The sequence below is a fragment of the Lacerta agilis genome, chromosome 3 (genome assembly GCF_009819535.1).
Source record: "Lacerta agilis isolate rLacAgi1 chromosome 3, rLacAgi1.pri, whole genome shotgun sequence".
NCBI lineage: Eukaryota > Metazoa > Chordata > Lepidosauria > Squamata > Lacertidae > Lacerta > Lacerta agilis.
The window spans coordinates 65,921,369-65,946,705 of NC_046314.1; the positions used below are offsets into that span (position 1 = coordinate 65,921,369).

The window sequence follows — 25,337 nt, forward strand, 5'->3', positions numbered from 1 at the left end:
ACTTATCAATCCTTAAAGAAATCAGCCCTGAGTGCTCACTGGAAGGGCAGATCCTGAAGTTGAGGCTCCAGTACTTTGGCCACCTCATGAGAAGAGAAGACTCCCTGGAAAAGACCCTGATGTTGGGAAAGATGGAGGGCACAAGGAGAAGGGGACGACAGAGGATGAGATGGTTGGACAGTGTTCTTGAAGCGACTGGCATGAGTTTGGCCAAACTGTGTGAGGCAGTGGAGGATAGGGGTGCCTGGCGTGCTGTGGTCCATGGGGTCACGAAGAGTCGGACATGACTGAACAACAACAAGGCCATAACCAACATAGCCAATGGTCAGGATGTGGGGAATTATAGTCCAACAACATTGTGAAGGCACTACATTAGCTATGCCTGTACTAAAACAACATGGATATTTTGTGCCAAGCTTGCAACTGTTGACATACTTTTCTTGATACTCAGCCTTAACTCATAAATCAGTCTCCTCAGTGTTCAACCTAGACATTTATCCCCCTTCCTATAAGTCAGTGTTTTTCAACCACTGTTCCGTGGCACACTAGTGTGCTGCGAGATGTTGCCTGGTGTGCCGTGGGAAAAATTGAAAAATTCAAGAGAATTACTTTATATATAGTCAATATAGGCACAGAGTTAAATTTTTTAACATTTTCTAATGGTGGTGTGCCTCGTGATTTTTTTCATGAAACAAGTGTGCCTTTGCCCAAAAAAGGTTGAAAAACACTGCTATAAGTAATGTTCTTGGTTTTTATTCTTGTGTGTGACATCTTACATTTGTCTTTGCTGGGTTTCACATTATTGCTAATAAGGCTAAACAACCTGTAAACATTTTGGATTTTTAGTCAATGAGCCAGTGTGGTGTAGTGGTTAAGAGCAGTAGACTCGTAATCTGGTGAACTGGGTTCGCGTCTCTGCTCCTCCACATGCAGCTGCTGGCTGACCTTGGGCTAGTCACACTTCTTTGAAGTCTCTCAGCCCCAGTCACCTCACAGAGTGTTTGTTGTGGGGGAGGAAGGGAAATGAGAATGTTAGCCACTTTGAGACTCCTTCAGGTAGTGATAAAGCGGGATATCAAATCCAAACTCCTCCTCCTCTTTTAAATAGCCTGATGTTATTTCTGTGTCTTTTCCTACCTCAGTTTCTTGAAATATTTATTTATAAAGATTGAGCAGAATTTTTTGCCCTGATCTGTCACCATTTCTGGCATGAAAACCAAGGACTTCATTCAAGCATCCTAAGGGCAAGAAAAAATGAAGCTTGTTTTTTGCTTCTCCTAATGAAAATAGGGGTGTGGCTAGAGTGCACAGATGTTATAGCAGGCAAGAGATCTACTTCCTGCTCGATAACTACTAATCTAAGAGATGGTGGATTAATATTTGAAACTCCTAAGAATGTGCTTTCTTTTGGTGCTATTTTGATAACACCAAGCAGTCAAAATGTGAATGAGGTTTCACTGTGCTAGATACTGCACAAACAATGGGGGGAACTTGCTCAGGCATTATGTTTTTTTATACAGCAATTGCTTTTACACAGCAAATGTGCCAATTCTATTCCAGATCTATCAGCACACAAAGCAACCATAAACACAGCTTAAATGGCCAATTTCACAGGGTTTATGACTGCATTGTATTGTCGCTATGACACCAATCAGCCAAGGTGTAATCTGGCCCTTAGAAGGCTGTTTAGTCTGTGTGTAATGCATTGCAATTATCAAGGTCCCAGGCTTAGTTCCAGGTGAGCAGTAAAACACTGTCGAGGGAAAATCTATCCATTTGGCTCTGCAGTAGAATTAAAGGAAGGGCAAAAGATTGGCTTCATGGATTAATGTTGGTAACACAGTTCACTGTGCAGATTAGGGTGTCTCCAGGCCAGCATTCTTATGATATTTTATTTCGTTTTGTATTTTCCCTCACTGTACTATTTTTTGTATGCCTTATGTATGCACACACATTGTCCTCCCATAATTGATTTTTGTAAAGCGATGCTTGATTTCCCTGGTTGCACATGCAAATACACACAGGGACACATTGACATGATAACAACTGATGCAATGTGCTAGGGAGACAGAGGGTGAGGCAGGAAAGGGGAACCTCATGATGGAATTTGGAAGTAGCTATTTTAGTTCGTGTGAAAAATCAATAACCAGAATAAATGACCAAAGGCTTGAATCCCAAATTACTCCTCCAGGAATAGAAAAAGCTCCTCCCATTTACAGAATGGCCTTTGATCTTGCAGAATCTCCCATGGATGAAGGAGTGAGGCAATTTTTGTCATTTCCCCCTTTCCAATGCAGCTACCTGTGCACAATATTCCAGAGGATCCCCCCAACCCTCGATAGCAGATTTTAGGAGAGCCCAGGGGAATTACAGAGAAATGGAAAACTGGTTAACATTGCCTCTCCCATTTCACTCTCAAGATCTCAGGATCCAGGATAAAGTGATTATGTTGGCATGGTACATGGGTGCTACGGTGAAAATGGAACATTCCTTTTAAATAGATAAAATGAAAATGTTCTTGACATCAGTAGTATAGTAGGAAGCAAGGTACAAAGACTGGGAAGAGGGACACTAATGGATTTTATGTCTAGATCAGTCATGGAAAGATTCCTTTCACTGATGTACAACCTTTCATATAAAAAATAAGTAGTAACAGACTATTGTAACTCCTCATCATGTATCAGTAGCAGATACTGTAAAGCAGGTGTAGGAAAAACTTTTGGCCATCCAGATGTTGCTGGACTACAACTCCCATCATCCCTGACCTTTGGCGATGTCAGTTGGGGCTGATGGGAGTTGGAGTCCAACAATATCTGAAGGGCCAAAGGTTTCCGATCCCTGATATAAAGGGATTGCTTTTTGGACATATCTTCAGAGTTTGTACCAGAGAACATTTGGCTGTTTAGTTGGTAAAAGCATAGTACTGAAGGAAAGATAAGCCATAGCATTGCCATGGACCTTTTTAGTCATGGTACAGTGTCGTCATTATCATGGTTACTACTATTGTACAGTGCCAAAGAGAGCAATTCATTGCCATGGCCAGACGTGCTGGGGCAGAACGGAGCAGCAGATCCACTGCCACACCCCAGGCCCTGCTGATGGCACTGGCCAGGGCAAAAGGAAGGATATGCCTTGGGCCCCTCCCCGAAAAATGGGTCATTTTTTAATCCAGCACCTGTCCTTGTTCCTCGCCTCCCTTGTAACACCCTGCTTCAGAAGCTTATGCTGACTGGTGCTTGTGGGACTGCCACTAGTAGTAGAGTGCTGTGCGCTGCATTTTCAGCATGGCCGCTGAGGCTCTCTATAGCAACTGAGCCCCTGCCACCTCTGGCAGCACAGTCCAGTGGTGAGACCCCTCCATGTCATCTTATCCTTCTCCAGCAGTGCAGATTGGGGGTTAGGATTGTTCATTAAAGTGGTTAGACCTTGTACAAAAATTAGAAATAGCACAGATGCTACCCTTAAGCTTTATCCAAAGGTGAAAATGTGACACATTTGTGGAGGAAAGGAAAGGAGACTAAAGCGGAAAGAAAATCAATCTGGGAAAACCAAGGTTTTAGCTGTCAAAATAGGCCAATGATGAGACCTTTTCCTTCGGCCTCTTGGAACAGTGGCTGATCATTGATGGTAGTTAAGGAGGAGAGTAATGGGCAAGGTAGGCTAATGGAAAGTATCAATTAAAACTTAGCCCTTTTAAAAACAAATATATGTTTTAATCATTATTTTCCTCCTCCTAAGCTTCACAAGTCAGGGACTTGGTTTTTGTTTTGCTGTGTTTCTCTGGAGAGTACTATGTACAATGGTGACAGTCCACAAAATAATATTTGTTGTTGTTGCAATAGTAGTAGTTGCTATTGTTGTTGTTATGTCTAGAATTTATTGTGGGTGCAGAGATTCCAGCTTTTAAAAAATTAAAACTTAAAAAATTAGTGAGACAAGAATCAGAAATGTTCTGATTTACTTTGCCATGCTCTGCTGCCTGAAGTACTAAAGTAAAATGTAGCCTTTTAAAATAAATTCCATAGGGAACAGTTCCTACGTTGCCCTGTAGCCAACAGTTATTTGTTCACTTATACAGCAGCACTAGCAGAATGATATGGAGCTAAATTCTTTGGTTTGTTTCCAGTCCCATTATGATCAACAACAATCTTGCCATTAAATTCAATGGCAAGTAGATTGGGGCCTTTCTCTACTGAAAGAGTGGCTTAACAGCACCACCAGTTGACTAAAAATCCAAAATTATTTGCTGGCTCAGTTTCAAAATTCCTCTCGGTTTCTAAATCAAAAGTGACTTCTCCCGTTAGGTAAAATAGCAAAAATTGATTTTAGTGGAGCTCCTTGAAAAAGAAAAAGAAAAAGCAAGATAGCTCAGGAACAGCATACCTTCATGGTGATTTGATGCAGTCAATTCATGGATTGGATTTACATCAAAGTCCAAAGTAAAAGACTTTCTGAAGGTCTAATCAAACCAGACTCTTTCTTTTCAACATGGCATCCATTCCTGTTATGTGCAGATTGATTGGGTCTGAGTGCCACACCAGCTGATAAATATTAAATAATTTGATTGTATTGATCTGTTATGTGCTTTCTTTTTTGTAGTTTATTTGGAATCTAGAGATTCCACTCTTTATGTTTAGATTTTATTCATTATATTAAAAAAAAAAACTATTACTGAACTTTAATTCATATTGGCTACCCTTTGTTGTCTGACGATAGTGTAGTGTGTTAGTGGATGTAGTGATATTGTCTACATCACTAAGTGATGTCGTGTTGGATTAAGAACCAGCGTTCCAGCACTCTGGGTTGGATCTCACATTTTTGTTGCATTCCCTGAAGGGAAGTTTGCTTACACAATGGGGCCTTCCAGTGGTGGAAGAGATCATTTCATAAATTCTGCTTATGTATGTTTTTGTGAAAAAAGAGGAGTACTGGCCAAATCAAGTCAAACTCTCCTGAAAAAAGCTCCTAATTAACTTGAGAACTATATTTAAAAGGGAAATTTTGAAAGAACCAAGAAAACCTGTCAATAAAAGAAATTTTGCAGTCTTTTTCATAAGTACAAGTATGTTTCTGAACACTTTATAAACCCTTTCCAGTCTCTCTTCACTTTTACCAAAACACTAAAGGTAAAGGTAAAGGGACCCCTGACTGTTAGGTCCAGTCGCGGATGACTCTGGGGTTGCGGCGCTCATCTCGCTCTATAGGCCGAGGGAGCCGGCGTTTGTCCGCAGACAGCTTCCGGGTCATGTGGCCAGCATGACTAAGCGGCTTCTGGCGAACCAGAGCAACGCACGGAAATACCATTTACCTTCCCGCTGGAGCGGTACCTATTTATCTACTTGCACTTTGACGTGCTTTCGAACTGCTAGGTGGGCAGGATCTGGGACTGAAAACGGGAGCTCACCCCATCGTGGGGATTCGAGCCGCCGACCTTCTGATCAGCAAGCCCTAGGCTCTGTGGTTTAGACCACAGCGCCACCTGCGTCCCTACCAAAACACTACTTGGGATGTAATTAAGGCATAATATTGAGTCCTCCTTTTAGGCATTATCCCAACAAATATGAAGAGATAGTTAAATTTAAAGAGCTTCTATTGTATAAGCACCAGTAGCTGCTTTTCATAAAGATTTTTATGGGCATTCTGTTTCAGATAACGTATTATTTAATAAGGACTTTATAGCCAGCACACAATGCAGTCAATTTGACTGGCACCCATTCTACTATACCTTACTCTGCTAAAATATCTTAAATTGTTGTTTGATATTTTATTCCTCATATATTTTCCATTCCTAAAAATGTATGGTAGTGGTTAGCCTGTGTAGCAGATAAAATAACTCAACATTGTACAACCATGGTTAAACAAAAGTGGCAGAGCAATATTGGTATTGTGAAAAGTTCTCTTTTATTGCATTGGTCTATAAACACTGCTAGCAGCTTTCCTCTTGTGTGTAACGATAGTAATAATGATGATGAATATGTGTTTGCTGGTTGAAACTGTCCTCGATACTTCACCATTGCAATTTGTCACCTAGGCACTTGCTTATACATTTATGCTATGGAAAGGCTGTGTGATACCACATAAAAACCAAATAAAAAGGCAAATCATCTTTCTCCCTATTCCTTTAGAAGTAAATGTAATATTTATTGCTACCCACAGGTGATTCTGTGTAGTGCAATACAACACATGGTTTCTGCACCTTGCATACAATTCAGGATACAGGCGAGTTTTCACTTTCTTTGGCCTCTTTGACTCAAATTAAAAATGCAAATGCTACATATTGTTACCTTTCTGGAGCACTCCTCTTTCTGCCCGCAGCCACTGCTTCCCTTACATTGCCTCCCCACAACACTTGAAACTTATGGGTAGCTTTCAAGAGTGTTCATAAGGACTCGGGAAGCTGCTTTGTGCCAAATCACACCAACAGTGCATCTAACTCAGCATTCTCTACACTGACTGGCAGCAGCTCTTCAGGGTTTAAGGCAAGAGTCTTTCCCTGCCTTACATAGAGGTTCCAGGAACTGAACCTGGGACCATTTTTGTTCTCAGGAAAGGAGGATATTCATGGGAAGCTTTCCAGTATAGGCAGTAACTCCCCAGTGTACATGTGCAAGTCTTGGTGACACAACCATAATTTTCTACAAGTTTTGTTAATTACTGAATTTTTTTGTTCTGTTTTGAAGACATATATCCCACCTACTTTCTGTGGAACTCAAGGTAGCAATCCCCAAGTTAAACCCCATCATAAAACTACCCAAAAATACAGCAATAATTTCAACATAGCTAAGCACCAGAAAGAAAAAATAAAGACTTTTTTTTTTTGGAAAAGCAGTAACTTGCCAGGCACAGCAAATCATATAGTGAGAAAACCTGAAATACCTCATTAGACGAGATGTTCCACATAACATTATAGAAATTTAGAAGATTGTTTCTTTAAGAAACAAAATCACAAAACATTCCTTTAAGATGTAAATATGTGCTCAATATAATCCAGACTTCCCCAACCCGGCGGCCTCTAGCTCTTTTGGACTAAACTCCCATCAGCCAAAGCTAGCATGGCTGATGGTTTGGGATAATGGAAGTTTTAGTCTTAAGATGCATGGAGGGCACCAGGTTAAGGAATGCTGTTATCTGTGCTGGGTAAATTCCACACAGTGAAGAGTTCTGTTGAACCCTCTCAGAGAATTCTAGTTCAGGATTCTTCCAGCAACGCCTCTTTGCTTCCCTATTTTGTCGGTGGAGCCACAAAAGAGCCAGTACACTTGAATTTAAACCAGCAGCAGTCCCATAAAAGCCAAAGGGATTAAATTATCATGAATCCAGGGGCTCTGATTTAGCTATTTATAGTTTGCCATCTTAGTTCTGTAGTTTTCCATCCAGGGCTCTGTCTTGGGCCCGTTGTTGTTCAACGTCTTTATAAATGACTTGGATGAAGGAATTGAGGGGATGCTCATCAAATTTACAGATGACACCAAACTGGGAGGGGCCGCTAATTCCTCAGAAGACAGAATCAGAATTCAAAATGACCATAACAGATTGGAGAACTGGGCGCAAGCTAGCAAAATGAATTTCAATAGGGACAAATCTAAGGTTCCGTACTTAGGCAGGAAGAACCAGATGCACAAATTTAGGATGGGGGACACCTGGCTTACTAGCAGTACATGTGAAAAGGATCAAGGGGATTAGTTTCTGGGCCCAATTCAAAGTGCTGCTTTTGACCTATAAAGCCTTAAGTGGCTCAGGACAACATCTCAAGGACCACCTCTCCATATGAATTGACCTGGACCCTGCAATCATCATCTAAGGCACTTATTTGTGTGCCTCCCTCAGAAGAAGTTCGGACGGTTGCAACACAAGAGTGGGGCCTTTTCTGCAGCGGCTCCTCATTTGTGAAATGCTCTCCCCAGGAACGTTTGCCCAATGCATTCATTATACATCTTATGTTCCCCTTCCACCAGGTCTTTGGCTGATTAACATCCTATCCCCCTTTAAATGTGTTTGTGGGGAGGGGGAGGGGGTTATTGGTTGTGTGGGCGGGTTGTTAGTGTTTTTTATTAGGAATTTTGTGTTTTTATCTTGTATTTTTATATTGTGAACTGCCCTGAGATCCACCGATGAAGGACAGTATACTAATTTAATAAATAATAATTAATACTAGCATTTTCAGAGTAAATAATTTATCCCCAAATTGCCTGTAAGTACTTTAAGCAGTTGCACAATCTTTATACTGCATATCACTCTAGCATCTTTCCTCAAAAGTCAGCTGTGGAAACAGTTGGCTAATTACTTTAAAATGGAGCAACGGATGGAGCAGGAGAAACATATAGTCCTTTGCAGCTATTTACAGTTTGCCCCAGAACTGAGTAGCTTTGAAGAAAGACAGATCAGCATGCTCTGGCTTCGACAGACAGAATACTGTACTCTTGCATAAAAGTTAACATGAATTTCATTTTGATCAACTATGCAGAGAAGGGAGCATTTTTAATAGCTTAATACAAACCATACATTTTATGTGCTTCCGGTTGTTGAAAAGCGAGAAATGTGTGTTTGTCTTTGAAAATACTTGGGCTTAATTTGATGTGTCTACCATTTATACTATGTTCACTAACATAGCTAATAAACACCTATATTGATAATACAGTATATATTTGTTGCCTAACCCGAGGTGGTACCAGCTGTTCGTGGTAACCAGACCAGCCATTTCTCAAATTAACAGTGAATGAAAGCCTCGGGAGTTACTCTCCTTCCTCCTGTGGCAACTTGATTGCTTGGCATAAGGCAGTCACCATAATATAACAAAAAGAGAGGTGTTCCTGTGCTGTGTGTTCTGTTTGTCACAGAGAAGGGCTGTGTGTGTGTGATTTTTTTTAAAAAAAATACAGCATTGCTGAAGGAGAAACTCTGTGCCCCATGTCTAATGAGTTTGAAAATAGACTATTAGTAGTCACAAAAGGAAAATTAGACACATGTGATTTGTGTGTTCATTTTCTCATAGTAAATATAGTGTGATTTGTGCATGTAGGCCTTTGGAATAAGAATCTAAACTAGCTTATCCATTCTTTGTATTCATTAAAAATTATGAATTTCTTTTTTTTTTAAGTGTTGCCTATCCTTTGATTATTTGTTTGGATTTCTACCCTGCTCAGTCTTGTGGGCTCAGTGTGGGTTAAAACATTTTGAAGCTAAAGTATTAAAAATACATGCTGGGAAGTATGTTGTTCTTTCAATATGGAAATACAGTTAATAATAACAGGAAATTCTCCTTGGCCACAGGTAAATGAAACTAATACTATATCCAAAACCATTTTACTCCCAGCCTAAAATAAAATAAAATAAACCCAGTCCAAACAAAAAAAAAATCTTAAAAGATTCAGAGGATACTTCATATTTCAAGTTTTTAAAAGCAGGCATTTATGCTGGTGTTTGTGATTAGATTCAAGTCTTTCTCGGCATTTTTCAGTGTTTATCAGTTTTTGGCTGACTACCACTTTTGAAATGAATAAATTTTTAAGCCTGAGAAAACCTGATCACTATCAGTATATACAGGCGCAGCACAAGGAATTGTGCTTCCCGTACTCTCTGCTTCATGCCACCACCGCTCTTCCACCATCCTCCTTTTTGGGGTGACCACAGAGCTGCTGCTACCCTCCTCCTCCCAGTTTGTGCTGGTGGCAATAGTGCTTGCTGGTGGCTTCTCCACCATTTCCTCCTCCCCGCTTTACCTCATTCTGAGATGGGACCAAGGGGATCGCTTTTCAGAGCCCAGCATTCTAGAAAAGCATTTTAAACCTAGACATTTTCCAGGAAAATGCCTGGAGCCAGAAAGCCACCTCAGTCACCACCTGTGAACCATGACAGTAGCACAGCAATTCTGCTGTCCACCTCACCCCAAATGAAGAGGTCTTTGACTCGTTCTCAGAGCATGGTGAAGTACGGCAGAGAAAGTTGGGGCAGAGAGCCTTGCATCACTAGCTGCACCGTAATGAAGTGAGAGGAGGGGGGAGTTTGGCCTCCCCCACACACACACTTGCACCTGAGACCATTGTCTCATTTCACCTCTATAAGGAGCTAGCTCTGAGTACCTGTTTTATTAAAATAATACTGCCGTTACTCACAAGCACCTGTTTTTAAAGTTTGTTTTTAAAACATGAATTTCTCGACCCAGTTGCAGAAAAACCCTTGAAAAGTGCAGTGTGTGCTACAATGTATATTAGCCTTTGCTTATAGCAGTCATGAACTGCATTGCTAAAAATGCACATTTACTAGGTCAGTGCATGATAAGTAAACAAGGACAACTGCAAACTTCCTACTTGTGAGACTACTGTTAACATAAGACTTTGGAAGCATTGCAAATATAATATGCTGTAAAAGGCTAGTTATTGCTGACAGTTCATTTCTGCTATCAGTACTATTTGTACAAGGTTTTTCGGGCGGAAGAAACTGCTAGATATTAAACTCTACAAGAATTTTGTAGCAGAGCAGACACATGGGGCTGGAGCAGAAATGGAGTTGAGTTGGACATCATCTTAATGACCTTTTGGCTTGTTGCAACTGGCATTGTCAACACAATGTTACAGGCATTGTGTAACAAGTCATATTGTGAGCTTAGGAGCCAAGTCCTAGGGGCCAAGGTCCCTTTGCCCCCCCCCAATAAAATATTTGAGGGAGCCGCCCCCCAGCCTGATGGACATTGCCATTCAAATGTTGTGTGCATGCTTCATCTTGTGATTAATTATGTGGGGTCGGACTTACCTGCCTCTTCCATATTTTATTCAAGTTGACACCCCTGATTGTGAGTGCAACTGGCAGCAGAGCTAGAAACCTCTTTCGCAATTTGCATCACAGCTATTTATTTATCATAGGAATATCCTACCTTTTCTCCCATGAGCTCAAGGTGGATGTTTTGTTATCCCTCTTTTTATCCTCACAGCAGCCCTGTGAGCCAGGTTAGGCTGAATCTTTGCCAAATAGAAGTAATTCTGTTTCAAGTTTTCTGTATTATTGGTTATGAAAAAGTCAACAATAGTCCCCTGCTGCCAAAAAAAAACTCCTCCCCCTCATACTATTCTGGATCCCGACATCCTCCCTGCAGCTGTTAATAGTGGGAATAAAGAGAAGGAGAATCCTTATCATGGGATTCCAATATACATTTAGTGTAGTTTGATCCTCACAGAGGTGATGCAAGCAAATCTGTTTGCACCGTTGTCCAGAACTATGCAGGTCTTTGGGTCAAGATGGCATTCTGCTGCAATGTGTGTGATTCCATTTATGAGTCTCCCTCTCCCTCTCTTTCTCTTTTGTTAAACATTAACTTGGATTTTTCCCATGCCAATTTATATGTTAGCACTGTATTTTTACCAGGTACAAATTATGAATTAAGCTCTTGTTTGAATAACAAAGTGCACAACACAGGCTTTACAGACATACCAGTTTTATTGCTGTGTTTCACTTAGAGGACACCAAGATATCATTAAAACCTCAGATTCTTTACAATATTCTTCTTCCCAAAAAGCATAGATGGAATTTATCTTTAGTTGCTGTTGTTGGCAGCTGTCCATGTGTTCCTGGCTGGCGGCCAGTTCACGCTCAACAGGATGAGTCCCACTGTTCAGCAGACTTGGATTTTGTTAAAACTCCCTCATAGAAATATATGTCAGGAGATTTCCAGCTATAAATTGGATCATGTCAGTAAGGATGGGAACAGGCTCAGTACAAAATTGAACAATTCGGCATGCCTGATGTTAAATATGTTTATGCATGCTTTCTCCTTGTGTTACGAAAACAGAAAACATTGTGAAATAAACCTGTTGCCATATCTCTGACATTCACACCACATTTTTAGTCATTTGCAGTGCGCTGATGTTCACACTTTCTAGGAGTACACCCACTGGATACAATGGGACTTACGTCTGAGGAAAAGTGCATAGGATTGTGCAGTAGCAATAGGTTTTATTTGCATATGTTACTTCACTAAGAACTAATTATTTATTTCCCTTCCCCATTTGTGTTGCAGGTAGCCAGATGCCATCCCAGACTCCAGGTAGCCAGTCGGAATCCAGCTCCCATCCTGCCTTGAGTCAGTCCCCAATGCCACAAGATCGAGGTTTGTGTTGGAGGATGAAATAGCCACAGGGCATAAAAGGCTGAAAGGGGCAAAATATTTTCATATGTCCCCTGTTTCTTGCAGCAAGGAAATTCCACTTGTAATTGTCTCTCAGCAAAATACTGTAAGAAACTTATTTCCTGAGGGAGAAGTAAATAAAAAAGGAGTATCTACAAGAACTTGGTTAAAAACAAAGAGCTTAATGTTCCAAAAACATTCTTTATCAGACGATCTTGCTAGATTCTTAATGGTCTTTAAAAATCTGGATACAGGAAACATTATTTATAAATATCTGACATAGCATTTGGTCTCTGTAGGATAGAAATGTTAGCTGCTTTACAGTCAACAATTTTCCCACAGTTATTAAAATGTTGATGAATTCCTGTGCTTTGGGGTATAGGCCATAACATATATCTTCCTATAGAAACAGGATTGGGGTCAGCAGGCTGGAAATGGCCACTTTCCCAATCCTCTTGTCTCAAAAAGTATCATGATCCTATCACAACATGGCCTGAATGTGCTTGCAGTGCTCTTCTTTAAGTAGAGTTTTTAAACCCACAGGAAGAACTGAGATTTCATGACTTGATGTGTAAGAGCGCACTGCTAGTCTATATATCAACATTAGCAGCTATTAAAGCATTAGAGAGGTGATAAGCTATGTGAGCTTTCCCCTTCCCTTCCATGCTCTTCAGAGTAAGCCATAAATGAAGGACGTCCATTGCTGTGGGCCGGTTTTGGAAATGCTCACTGGAAGATGTGCACCTTCACAGCACACCTGCTTGATTGCTAGAGAGCAGTGTAATGTTGGAGAGGTTGGGGGAAAAGATTCACAGGCACTTAACACGGCAAGTACTAGGGAGTTACAGGCTTCAGTGTACAGTGGAACCCCGGGTTACGCACACGATCCATTCCGGGTCGTCCTGCGTAACGTGGGCGTGCGTAACTCGAACACACGTAAAAAAAAAAACCCAAAACCAGAAGTCGCACGATTTGCGCGCTTCTGTGCATGCGTGAAGTGCGCTGAAGCGTTCTGCTCATTCGGCGGTCGCGTGCGCTCCGGAAAACACTTCCGGGGTGCGGGAGTGCGTATCCCTAACGTACGCAACACGGAGCATACGCAACATGAGGTATGACTGTATCTATTAAGCAGGATTCCAGCAGAGTGGGTGAACCATCATTACAGTGTGTTATGTACTTTCTTTTCTTGCTGAAAACTCCCTTTTGTGTATTCTGCAAGATATTTTGAAAGTCATTGATCAGCAACTTGGCCATAGACAACACTCTGGGCTGGTGCCAGCATCTACTGAACTTCCATTTTATCTGACCCTGCACTCCCTAGGAGTGCCAGGTGGCTGGATCTAGCCACCCTTTTAATTTTATTTAGTGCCCCCAACCTAGTGTCACTCATAAGCACCAGAGGAAATTGGAAGGGTTGCTAGGCACAGCTGCCCAGTGCTGCTTGGAATGCTGCCACAATAATCAGGTAAGTATGGCAGGACTCACTGACAGGCAGGAGGGAGCTCACCAGAAGACACGTTGCCCAAGGCCCTCTCAAATCTGGAGATAGCCCTAACAGCACTAGATGGAATACCCCCTCTGGTACAAACTGGAGTCAATTCCACCAGAAGATATTTAGGAGAAGTATTCAACATGCATTGAAAGCGCACTGTCAACTGGTTCCAGAATTGTTTTATGTCTTGGAGACATAGTAAAGCTTTCTCTTTATCCACAAGTAATAGTGGCATGAGTTTTTTGGAGTTTTCCCATTGTACTGTGGTGGTTTATAGTGTGTGGGAGGAGCCGTTCATCTCAATGCAGCAATGAGGTTGGGACTATGCAGATGCACCTATTAGCTGCAACAGCACATCTGCACAGTCCTGATCTCACCACCACCCTACCCATCTCAATCAGTGGCAGTGATATCACCACTAGGAGGCTATTCCTGTGGCTCCGTCCCATCAGACATGAAGCCCCTGATACGTGGACTATCCATTCCTCATTCCATCCTTCGAATCTGCCTTGTTGAATATGTCCCAGTGACTGTTGCAGCAACTCTGTTCTAAAGGATGTGTGATTTAAGAATTTCACCAGGAGTTGACTCATCTGGTACTTCCCATGAACTAAAATTGCAAGCATTCCTTATCACATCCTACAAAACCAGAGTTCCTGTGCATGAGGTCCACTTCCAGTCAATTAGCTTTCAGTTCAGCTGGGGCATTGGCCACCCTGAGTTGTGACAGAGATGCAGTGCTTAATGCAGCGGAGTGTTTTGTGCTGGGTGGTGGATCCCATGCTGTTGATGAGCTCCAAGTCCTAGGACTTAAATCTCTTTCTGCTGTGCATTTCTCCACCCTTGGGAACGCTTCCAGCTGAGTCATTGATTGGAGCCAAACATCAGTGTCTTCAGTGCCTGACGTGGAATCTGATGAAGTGTGGTAAAGAGAGGCATCCAACTCTGAATCACAAGGCCAAATAAAAATGGTCCTTTAAAAAAAAATGAATAATTTATTGTAACCTGCAGTTTGAGAATTAAGAATCTAATCTTCAAATTGCTCTGCTGGCACTAGTCTCACTGCCATTTTGTTTCTAAAAAATTCTTCTGATGTTTGCCTTCAACAGACCTGGCTTTTTATTTAGAGTATTTATTGAAGCTCCTGTCATGCTACGGCTAATCTTTGTGACCTAGCTTGTTTAAAATGTACATTTGTTTCATGCAGCAGATACAAAATTTGTAACCAGTGAGGCCATATTGATTTTGCAGAACATGTTTCCCCAAAGCTTCTGTAAGGTCTGAACAGTGCGCGGATAAACATGTGTGCATTCCCTTTTGTGCCCTGTCATTGATTAGAGACTTCTTTGAAATGGAAAACTTCACCTTTTTAAAAGGGTGTTACATTAGTTGATTCTTTAGTTTGCTTGAACTGCTTTTCCACTGAAGTTAGAGAGGGGAGGGGAGAGCACAAGGGCTCAAAGGGAAGGTGCTTGTCATTTACTGATAAAAACCCAAGCAGAAAATCGTTCCTGCCAAAGACACCTGATCCACAGGCATCTGTTACAGTAATTTAAACACTTGGCTTACTGATATAAACGTTTCCAGCTAAAAACACCAAGTGACCCTCCACTTTCAGAGTGATTTTGTTCCTTCTAGCACTTTGTGAAACATTTTTCTTCTTCAGATAAATGAATGAATGCATGAACAAAAGACCACTAATATGTTTATTGCTCCTCAATATATTGTTAGTCAGACTTTCTGTGGAATTTGCTTGGCTAACGTAAGATCTAAGTTTCACTGTCCTTAAATGAAAGCCACACAAACAAATTACTAAGTTTACACAAAATATCATTCTGAAAGTGTGTGCATTTATTTTATCTTGTTTTCAATGGTGGTTCTGCACCCAGTTAGGATTTTGCATCTTTTCAAGCCTAAGGGTGTGGGTGTGTGGGTGTGGGTGTCTCCTATAATAGATTAGAACTTTAAAACAAACAAATTTTCCTTTATGCAGTTTGCATGTGTGTGGCACAAATGCATGTATATAATATAGTTCAGAATGTTTCTGGAGATTTGGACATTCTGGTCCCTTCAAGTTTTTCTTTGCTGGCAATAAGAGTGATAGATTGATGGCCTTTACAAAAGTTCAGGGAGCAAGGTATAGGTGGGATAGTCATGCTTCTTATCTCCCTTTGTACAACATTGGAACAATTTCTAGAGCTTTATTCAGTGTTCATCTGCTTGATAGTGTTGGTGCCTGAGCCACATCTTACATTCTCATTGGGTGGTCAGGTCAAACAGGAAATATGAGACATGCCTTACAAGAAAGAGGTAGGCACTCAGGGTCATCTCTGACCTCAGTAGGTACCATGAGTTGCTGTCGCTTACTGGGAGGGGCAAGATGGCAGGGAGAGTGCTGTGATGCAAATGCACCAGCAGAGCCAATTAACACTCCTGCCAGTGTGCTTATACCAACCTTCACATCACCCTCTTCCACCTAGTAAACAGTGACACCCGCCCCCATGCTGGGAAGCTAGCCACATCCAACAAATTACTGTATTGGCCTGAATATAAGCCTCACTTTCCCCCAAATTCCAACCGTGAAAAGTTAAAATGCGGCTTAAATTTGCGACCTTACAAAAATAGGCTTCTATAATGTTGCTGGGTGTGAGTGCCTGTGGAATTTTAAGGGAGCGGCTTATATTTAGGTATTGTTTTTTTTTCTCCCCCCCCCCCGACTTTTAAAGATGTGGCTTATATTCGGGTGCGGCTTATATTCGGGCCAATATGGTACTTCTGGTATATCCTTTATCATGCCTTGCTATACCTGGATATATTCAAGGAAGCACCTAAGTTACAACAAAGTTAATTATAATACAGTGTACGATATATTTTCTCTATATGCTAAAACATTCACATTTGGCATCCTCAGTGCTCTTTTTGGTTTGAAATAAGTACACCCTGGTTCATCATATTCAGATTAAAATAGTAGATAGGGAACTGCTAAAAACACAGAATCTAATGGAAGCATTAAATGGTCTCATGCTGTTACTCTGGCACACACTATCATGAAGGGGATGCTTAAAAAGCCTTTATTTATTAAGGCAAATGTATATGGGTCAGAATTAATTAAAAAAACTTTTAATTGTTCTCACATTATAATTTTCACAGCAGTGTATAGTTAAATATTCATGATAATGCTGATGATATGCTAAAGGTCTGGAATAGGTCTGGAGTTTCAAAATCAACACAGGTTATTTAACCCTTTTCATCTGATATACCATCAGAGACTTGCTCAGTAAAATCCCAGAGCTCTGGAATAATTAGAAGAAAGTAATGAGGATTTAATTAGTCCTTGAGATGTGCTGAAACAGGACCATTGAGAACTTTTTTATGTTTGGACATGGATTGCAAGTAGAATTGATGCTATTGCAGTTGCTGTGATGTGCTGGAAAATGTATTCTATTGCTAGAGGCAGTTTCATGGCACCATTCTGTGCCTGTCAGATCTGCATGGAAGGTACCCATCACGAGAGCTTCCGAAAACCCCTTGTCTTTGCCACCCTTTGCCAATATCCTGCTTTTCATCATTTCTCCTCTAGGGTCTTTTTTTCCTTCCCGTCATTTACATGTTGCATCTTGTGATAGTGTTTCATCTTGCTTTGTTTCTTGGTTTTTAAATGGAGGGGGAGAAAGGGGGGGTACAAGGAGTGTGTTCTGGGGGAAAATGTATTGCAAAGAATCACAGTGGGTAACAAATTGCAGCCTTATAGAATCCAGGTGTTGAGCTGAGCGAAACCTTGATCTATTTGACACAGCTGCATGTAAGCATTATCTCAAAATCAAGTTCTTATTTAGTATTAGATCTTCACAGAAGTGATATTTATCAGTAGCTACAATGTAGTAAATTTAAATGGCTTTTTGGCAGTGGAGATTGTTATCCAGTAAGAAGCAGAAACAGATGGGATGTGATCAGGCATTTTGATGTTCTCTTTGTGCTTTCCTGCACACACATACTAAACAGCAAACTGAATTTATGTAACTACAAGCTCTTGCTTTGCTTATTCCTTTTAATGTTATTTACTTCCATCATCTATATCCTGTCACTTCATCATCCATTTATTTTCATTTAATGAAACACAAAACATATTTATCTCTTTAGAAGTCATACGTACCACTTAGGGAATTTCCCTTCATATTTCCTATTCTGATACAATTATGACTTAATATTGACATTTGATAAAGTGTATCTTTTCTCTGACATTTATTTGCCATCTTTAAAGAAGAGACAGAGAAATAAAAATCCTAATCACATTGCAACCAAAAAGCACTGTGAATAGTTTTTAGATCTTAAAAGGATGTTCTTCCTCCATTTTATTGCATTTTAGGATTTAGCATCTGACTCACAGAAAAAGAGAATAAAACTGTCCTTGTTATTATTTATAATTTTTATTATACATTTATTTTGTATATCTGTCTCACCTTTTCTGCCACCCAAAGCAGCAAATAGAAGACATACAATAATGTAGCATTCATTAAAAAAAAACACACCAAGTTAAACCTAATAAAATACTGGATCATTTGTTTAAAAGAAAAAAGTGGGATGGTTCACAACAGACAAATAAAGTATGGTCAGAGATGAATGTTTTTCCACATCTGACACACACACACACAGAGAGAGAGAGAGAGAGAGAGAGAGAGAGAGAGAGAGAGAGAGAGAACACATATATAAAGCCTCTTTCTGGTAGTGTTAGCATGTTCATCCACAAGATACTGAAGCCCATTTTATACTTTCTGTGTGTACTTCATGATTACTCAACACTTGGATGGATGGCATTCCTAGAGCAGTATGGAAGCCACTTCCCGCTTGTCTGATCCCATTCTGCTCCAGGAAAGTCCATAGAGAAGAACTGTGAGTGTCCGCTGAGTGATTTTAACCTTCCCACAGCAGTGCTGTCCCTCTCCTGGCATTTAATTGGAACCATTTTCCTTTCTACATATATTACCAGAACGGTGTAGCACTAGACTACTGGGAAGAAGGTTCTATGTTGTTCCAGTAGCAAATGAAGCTATAGTGAAACCATGCATTATTGTTAAGAAGTCCTAGCTCACCAAAAGGGATGCCTGTTTGTTTGTTTTTTAACATGCAGGGATAATTTACAGCAGCTTTCTAGAGGTAAATGACATGCAGCATTGATGCAACAACAAAGGAGGCCCTGCTCTGTTTCCCAGCTGTTCATCCCTTGTAAAGAATGATGCAGCTCAATTTAAGGAAATATTTGTGTCCTTCCTGAGTCTGGGTTACGCTGATTTGAAGCAAGTTGGAGATTGGGGTTTTGTATAACTGTGCTTATTTTTGTAGGTGCTGAATTTGCAATACCAAAAGATATGTGGAAGGTCACCTTTATTAAAGTAATCCCATAAAGCAGTTGTATCTTTATGTTTGAACTGGTTTAAACCTATTTCAACTCTTAGCCTGTAAAAAGTTGGGAGTGATGTGGTACTTCTTTTCCTATTGGGAATAGTCTCTGGTTTGAGCATTGCCCAAATAATGTTTGGTCCAGTTCCAGAGTGCATATTATGGGCTGGGAGTTTCTTCTCTTGTTCTGCAACCTTTAAAAGTGGTGTAAGTGTGCTAAACCAGCTCTATTCTCGGAGAATCTGAGTGCCAATTTCAGCACCTGATGGATGTCAGTTTCACACTGAATGTTGAATATAAGGCATATTATTCTCCCCAGCCAACTTCATATTTAGACTGAGTTTATTAGTTTTGGCATATGCTAAATATACAGCAGCCATGCCTTATTTCAAGAAGACATGAAATCGGCAGTGTCTACTGTCAGGGAACTGCCTCCTGGCCTGCTGAGGGGAACGGAGGATCTGTTAGCTCCAGCACAGCAGCCACACCTCCAGTGGGAGGAAGGGGAAGGGGCCAGCTGGGAGAGGAGAGGGCTCGGGGATGCTGCTGAGAGCCCCAGCAGCTCACTTCGTTCAGCTGGTCAGGAGAGAAACACACCAGTTCCGGCACCCCAATTGTGCAGAGGGGTAAAACGCAAGGAGGGTAGGAGGAGATTTGGAGTGCCAAAGCTCTTATGTTGGGGAAGGAGCTGGAAGGGGCCACAGCCGGATTCTGCCAGCGACTGAGACAGACATGCTTTTCGTAGCTCTGCACTGTGAATAGTTTTGCACAATAAAACTGCCAAAAGATTGTTTGGGTTCCTGCTTCGTCACTCGTAAGCACCAACACACAAACCTCACATCTACCTACAGAGAGAAGGAGCCACCCTCATAAATGGCTCTGTGGCAGAAGACAACTAAATAGTCACGTCAGCAGAATCAAAACCTAAAATCAAGTCTCTAGACAAATATTATCGTCTAGCAGCTGGTTACTGGGGGTTTTCCCCCTTTGATAAACGCAGTTATATTCTTGAAGATGAATTTTTATTTACTTTAGCTAAATTGTGTTTTTGTTGTTGTTGCTGAGACTGGGGGAAAGGATTAGATTATATTTCTGCCTGTATACAATTGCTAACAATAAGACACCTCAGTAGAAACATTTTTACACATTTTTTTTTAGTGTCTGAAATCTCAGCCCCTAGGCTAGTACAGAAATAGGTCAGAACCATTCATTGGTAAAGGGCTTAACAAAGTGACAGTAAATGTTCCTATCGCCAGGCTTCCAATAAAGTTTACTGAATCTGGTTGTTGGCCCTGGCACAGGTTTCCCTCATGAGCTGTGAAATTAATGGTTTCTCTTTTTTAACTTAAATAGGTACAGGTAATACCTTGGTTGATCTTTGTTGGGAAAGCATTCTTAAAACTATTGAACTGTTTATTGAAGATCTACAGCAATGGATTTCATTTGTAGGTCAACATATAGGATATAAGCTTAAACTGTTTTTAAAAACAAGACTTCCGGCGGCGACGCAATCGCTGGGTGGTCGAGGGCTGCTTCGGGTCCGAGGCGCCCTGTCCATCCCGGGGGTTAGGAGCCCCGCCACCGCAAAGCGGGGCTCCGGTTGGGGTGCGGGAAGAGCGTCCCGCACCCTGGGCTCCCCGGCTGCGCCCGCGGAGGCTCCGAACCCTTCCCTTGCCCCCCCTGTAAAGGGGGAGTGGGGGTGAAGGGACAACGGAGCCGGGCTTCGGGGATATGCCCCAACCGGGATGCAAATGCGGCGGCAAAGCCCGCGGTGAGCGTCTAAGTTCTACCTTTGAAGAATGGAGCTAAAGGAACCCGGTGGTCGTGAGTAATTAATTTGATCAGAAACCGAGCTTTTGGAACGATCCGGGGGGAAGGAGAAAGGCAGCCTGCCTCCCTCCCTTCGAGTTAAAGAAGTTAACCAATTTAAGTGACTGCTGCCACAGAACTGGCTACAAAGTACCTAAAATTGATACATGAGACTGGCAAACTTCTTTCTTGGGAAGCAAACTAGTGGAAAATATCTCCATTTAAAGTTGCGGTATTTGCGCTCCAGTTTAGGAAAATGGCGACGAACAGAGAGGCAGGAGTAGAAATTTGATACCCACTTCCTCCCCCTCTACCAGTATGCTGGGCTTCGTCCTTGAACTGGTATTGAACTCTGGGCTAACGGACGAACAGAGGCTCATTGCTTTGAAGGTGGAACTGCTTTACAGAAAAGTCAAAGTCTTGTGTGGGGGTCTGAAATGGAACCAATTGCCCACAGAGGAGGCTTTTAAAACTTTTAACACTTTGGAAGAAAGTCTTGCCAAAGAGCTGAGAGGGTGGCTGGAAAGATGGAGAGAAATGAGTGAGCTACTTCGGAGAAGAAATTCGCTTTTTGGGGGTGGCAGTCCCAAGGCGACGGTAAGATTTGTTATATCCAGTCCCCGAGGTGTGAGCTCGGGGGCCAGGGACAGAGAATTATGGTTTCTACAAGAAGAAAAGGAATGCTACAAAGAACCGGAGAAGCTGAGAGATGACGAGATGGACACCCTGGAGCTCGTGGCAAGGAGAGTTTTGGACTGTGCCTGGATCTGTGGACGTTTGGAGAGGGAAGCTGCATGGAAGTTCAGTGCTGATGCCACCAGGAGAAGAATAATGGACAGAGGGGGTGTGGGGTGAAGCATTAAGTAAAATTTAAAGCAGCCTGTCATGGAATTTTGAAATCGGAGGGTGAATACTGTCAACAATATTTTGTTTTATTCTTTGTTTGAATATGAAAGGAGATATTTTGAGTTTTTATGTTATTAGCAGCAGTTTAAAGGATAGGAGAGATAGATTTGATACAAATGATCGGTGAAGATTTGTGAGGATATAGTATAAGCAAAGTTAATTTAAGTGGATCAAGTTTATGGATTAAGATGATTAAGATCAAGAGATAGATTAAGACAAAAATTTGATAAGAACAAGAATAATTGAAGAAGAATTATGATGAGATATTATTACGATGATGCATTGTTAGTAAAATGTTGAATATATAATTGTGCGTAACTATATAATTGAATTGGATTTTCAGGAGAAATGGTTATAAAATAGATTAAAGATATGAAATCGAAGGTGAAAAGGCAGGGGAAGTCAATGGTCAAGATATGGAAATAGAATTTTTTTTTTTTAAAGAAAAGATGCAATAAGAAAACTTGACACTGTTTGTATTTGTTTTATTAGTGTATCTGTTTTGCATTTGTCTAATTGTAGGTGTGGGTGTGGGTATATGTTGTTATAAGAAAAAATGTCAATAAATTCTTATAAAAAAAAATAAATAAACTGTTTTTAAAAACAATACCACAGGATTGCAAGCTGTAATACATTTTTTTTAGTGGGAGTTGGAAAACGACTGAAGTATGCGGGTATCTCAAGGGCAAGGGCCTTTCCACTCAGTTCTTTTCTGACTACCACCTGAGCAGCATGTGTCTAAATTTGAGCTCCTCTTTGAATTTGAGGCCCTCAGCCAAATGAGGCCCCCATTGGCCCTGCTCCTTTCTTGACCCCTAGACAGCCACTGCCTGTTAATATATTGAATTAGATGAGTCAATGATATTAAGCAGCTTCCTGAATTCCTAAAAAGTAAGTTTTCTATTCTGTCTTTTCTGTCCAGCTTAGATGCTGGAAAACATTTATTGGGAAGGTGGTCTCCAGTCCTGTTATGCATCGTCACAGGATATACTTATTATCCAAGAAGACAGAGGGTAGTATACCTTTGGTTCTGTCAGAGTTGTAGAGCTTTCCTCGCTGAGCATTTTAATGTGCATATACGTATTCCGCAAAATGGGACTGTTCAGTAGATAACTGGATAATAATAGTTAAAGGGAAACAGCTCAATATTCAAAAGGATGTTCCTATTAGATCACTTTGCATGGCATGGCAATCCATTGCACATGAGATAGCAGGCTAATGGCTTCAGGTCTGTCATTTCTTTGCTTCTTTCCTTGTATTGACAAATGTCACTCATGTCTTTGTGTCTGTGCCCTTTGTGCATCACGTTACAATGTCTGTCAGACAGCATTGGGCAAGATTTGCATAGGGAAAGGTTTCCAGGCTACCATCTGGGTGATCTGTCTAATCCTTCCCCGGATTCCAATTTATCAATGATAGATGATATTAATTTCAAGACTAGACAGGAAGAGGGTAAAGAAGGGGGAGGGGATATATTTAAACATCATTGCCTGCCTTACGTAGTTGTGGTTTTTGTCATATCAGAGAAAGAATTGGGAGAGCGATTCAGCCACTTAGCTTAATAGCACAGCTGGTGGAACAGTAGGGAGTCTGGGCTAAAGCTTTAGCTAGGTCATTATTTTCTGCCTTCACCAAAGCAATTCAGTTTGTGAAAAGAAATAGGCAAACAAACACTACACATAGTATACAGAATTTAAGCATGTAGGATCTCATAAGAAATGAAGCATACTTCTCAAGTCCCTAGAAACTTGGCACCTTGGAGAGGAAGTGAATTGGTATTACCAGCCTATACAGTGGGAGACAAATTTGCTAAGGTGACAGGTTGTGTGACTATTATTTCACCCAAGCAACAGAGAAACATCTTTTGTTGAAGTGGTGTGAAGAAACATGTCAATCATTCTGCACACAACAGCAGATGCAAACATGAAAATAAGTGGTTGCAGTGCCAAGTGGAAAGGGTATTGTGTGTTATTGCAGTCCAGTGAACCTTCACTACTTTCATACCGCCCTGTAGTTGCCACTGAAGTGCTTGAGTTTATATTAGCTAATCGAACTGCTCACCAAAAATGCTCTTCGTTTCTATAACTGCTGTAGCATCAAAATAAAACAACAGCAAGCAGTGGGATTGTTTATAAAAATTAATGTGACATGTCAGGTTTGCATTAGCTGGTTTTCTTCCCATAGACATTTATAGGGGGCCCCCTATAAATGTAGTATTTGACATTTTGTGAAGTGGAAGATGATGTGTCATTAGGGGTAGTTAAGAGAGCGCCCTGCCTTCACTTTCCACTGCTTCTTTGATTTGGTTCCAATTGATTTTGTAATGCTTCTTCCCATCGGCTGAGATGAGTGCATTGGTAATGCAAATGTTTAAAGATGGTGTTTTGTTAATGGTCCATTCCATCTACTATAAATATCATTCCCTGTACCCCTTGTATCCCAAGAAGATAAACTCCTGAAAATTTGAACCCCTCTTACTTACAATCGGCCTATCCATCTCCTCTTATATTTAAATTTACTTTTTGTTCTTTGACAGCAAGTTAAACAATCAGCTTGGCTTTCAGCTTACATATCAGTCCAATAGATCCTTTGCATGAAAGTTCATTGCATATGTCATTTCATTACTGTTAGAGTGAACAGTGTCTTATTACCAATATCATCTCAGTCTTCACGTTGTTCTGATTTGAACAGATTATTCTTAATATAATTCATGTATCCACACACCAAGTAACACTACACTCACTAGAATATCTTTATCACCCTCGTGTTTGATTCTGCTCATCCTGGAAATACAGTCATAGTCTGTTGATACGTTCAGTAAGAAAAAGCAAATTGTCACTGAATACTGTTTGCTAAACATTGTCAGATTGGTTAGAGGCTGTGACTGTACTTGACAGCCAGACCAATTATTTATGTCCAAGTACATTGTAGCATTGGGGAAATGTTTGTATATTGAGGCAGTAATTTCTTCTAACTTCTGTCCTTTTACTTATTCCATTTCTTTCCTGATTTCATAGCCTGTCTGTTTCTTCTTCCCTTTACATTTCCTTCCAAAACTCGTATCTCCCATTTGTAATATTCAGTCCCTAAAGAGATTAATGCTAGGAAAGTGAAATTGCACCTCCCCTCTGGGAAAGTTGTAAAAATTCAGCGTTTATTGGCACAATCCTTGGAGAAGAAAACATAAGTTCTGGTCTGAGCGGATCCTTCATTTGAACAATTCTCCTTTTGGACTTCTACTTCCAGTGACTCTTGGCACTTCTGTTTCTACAGAAGCTATATACCTTCACTTGATTTTTAAAGTACTAGTTTCCTATTTGTTAAGACTTGTCTAAAGAACAGTTTTACTCATGGCAGGCTTGGTATTGCAGTACTAAATAAGGGGACAGAGTGGTGGTGGGGAGGTACCAGGTAATCAGGTTTGAGCAACAGTTGTTCTGTCACACTGTGCCACCTGTGCTAATCCTGCTAGTCCACTTTCAGTTTCTTGGAGTAGCAAAGAAGACCAGTGCAGTCATCCTGGGGATTGCAAATTGCATCTGGGCTCCTGCCAGGCACTTATATAAACCCTTCCTCTAGAAGCACTCTCCTCAGCATCAAGGTGAACCTATTAAA

The 25,337-nt window shown here is 40.9% G+C and overlaps 1 protein-coding gene across 8 annotated transcripts in view; it reads left to right on the forward strand.

Annotated features, from left to right (window-relative positions):
- Nucleotides 1-25,337, forward strand: part of ARID1B (AT-rich interaction domain 1B) — a 440,842-nt gene that overhangs the window by 333,575 nt on the left and 81,930 nt on the right. For all 8 annotated transcript variants that reach the window (XM_033144054.1, XM_033144053.1, XM_033144061.1 and 5 more), the window contains one exon: nucleotides 12,011-12,100. In XM_033144054.1, the coding sequence (XP_032999945.1) occupies nucleotides 12,011-12,100 (90 nt within the window). The remainder of the gene's footprint in view (nucleotides 1-12,010; nucleotides 12,101-25,337) is intronic.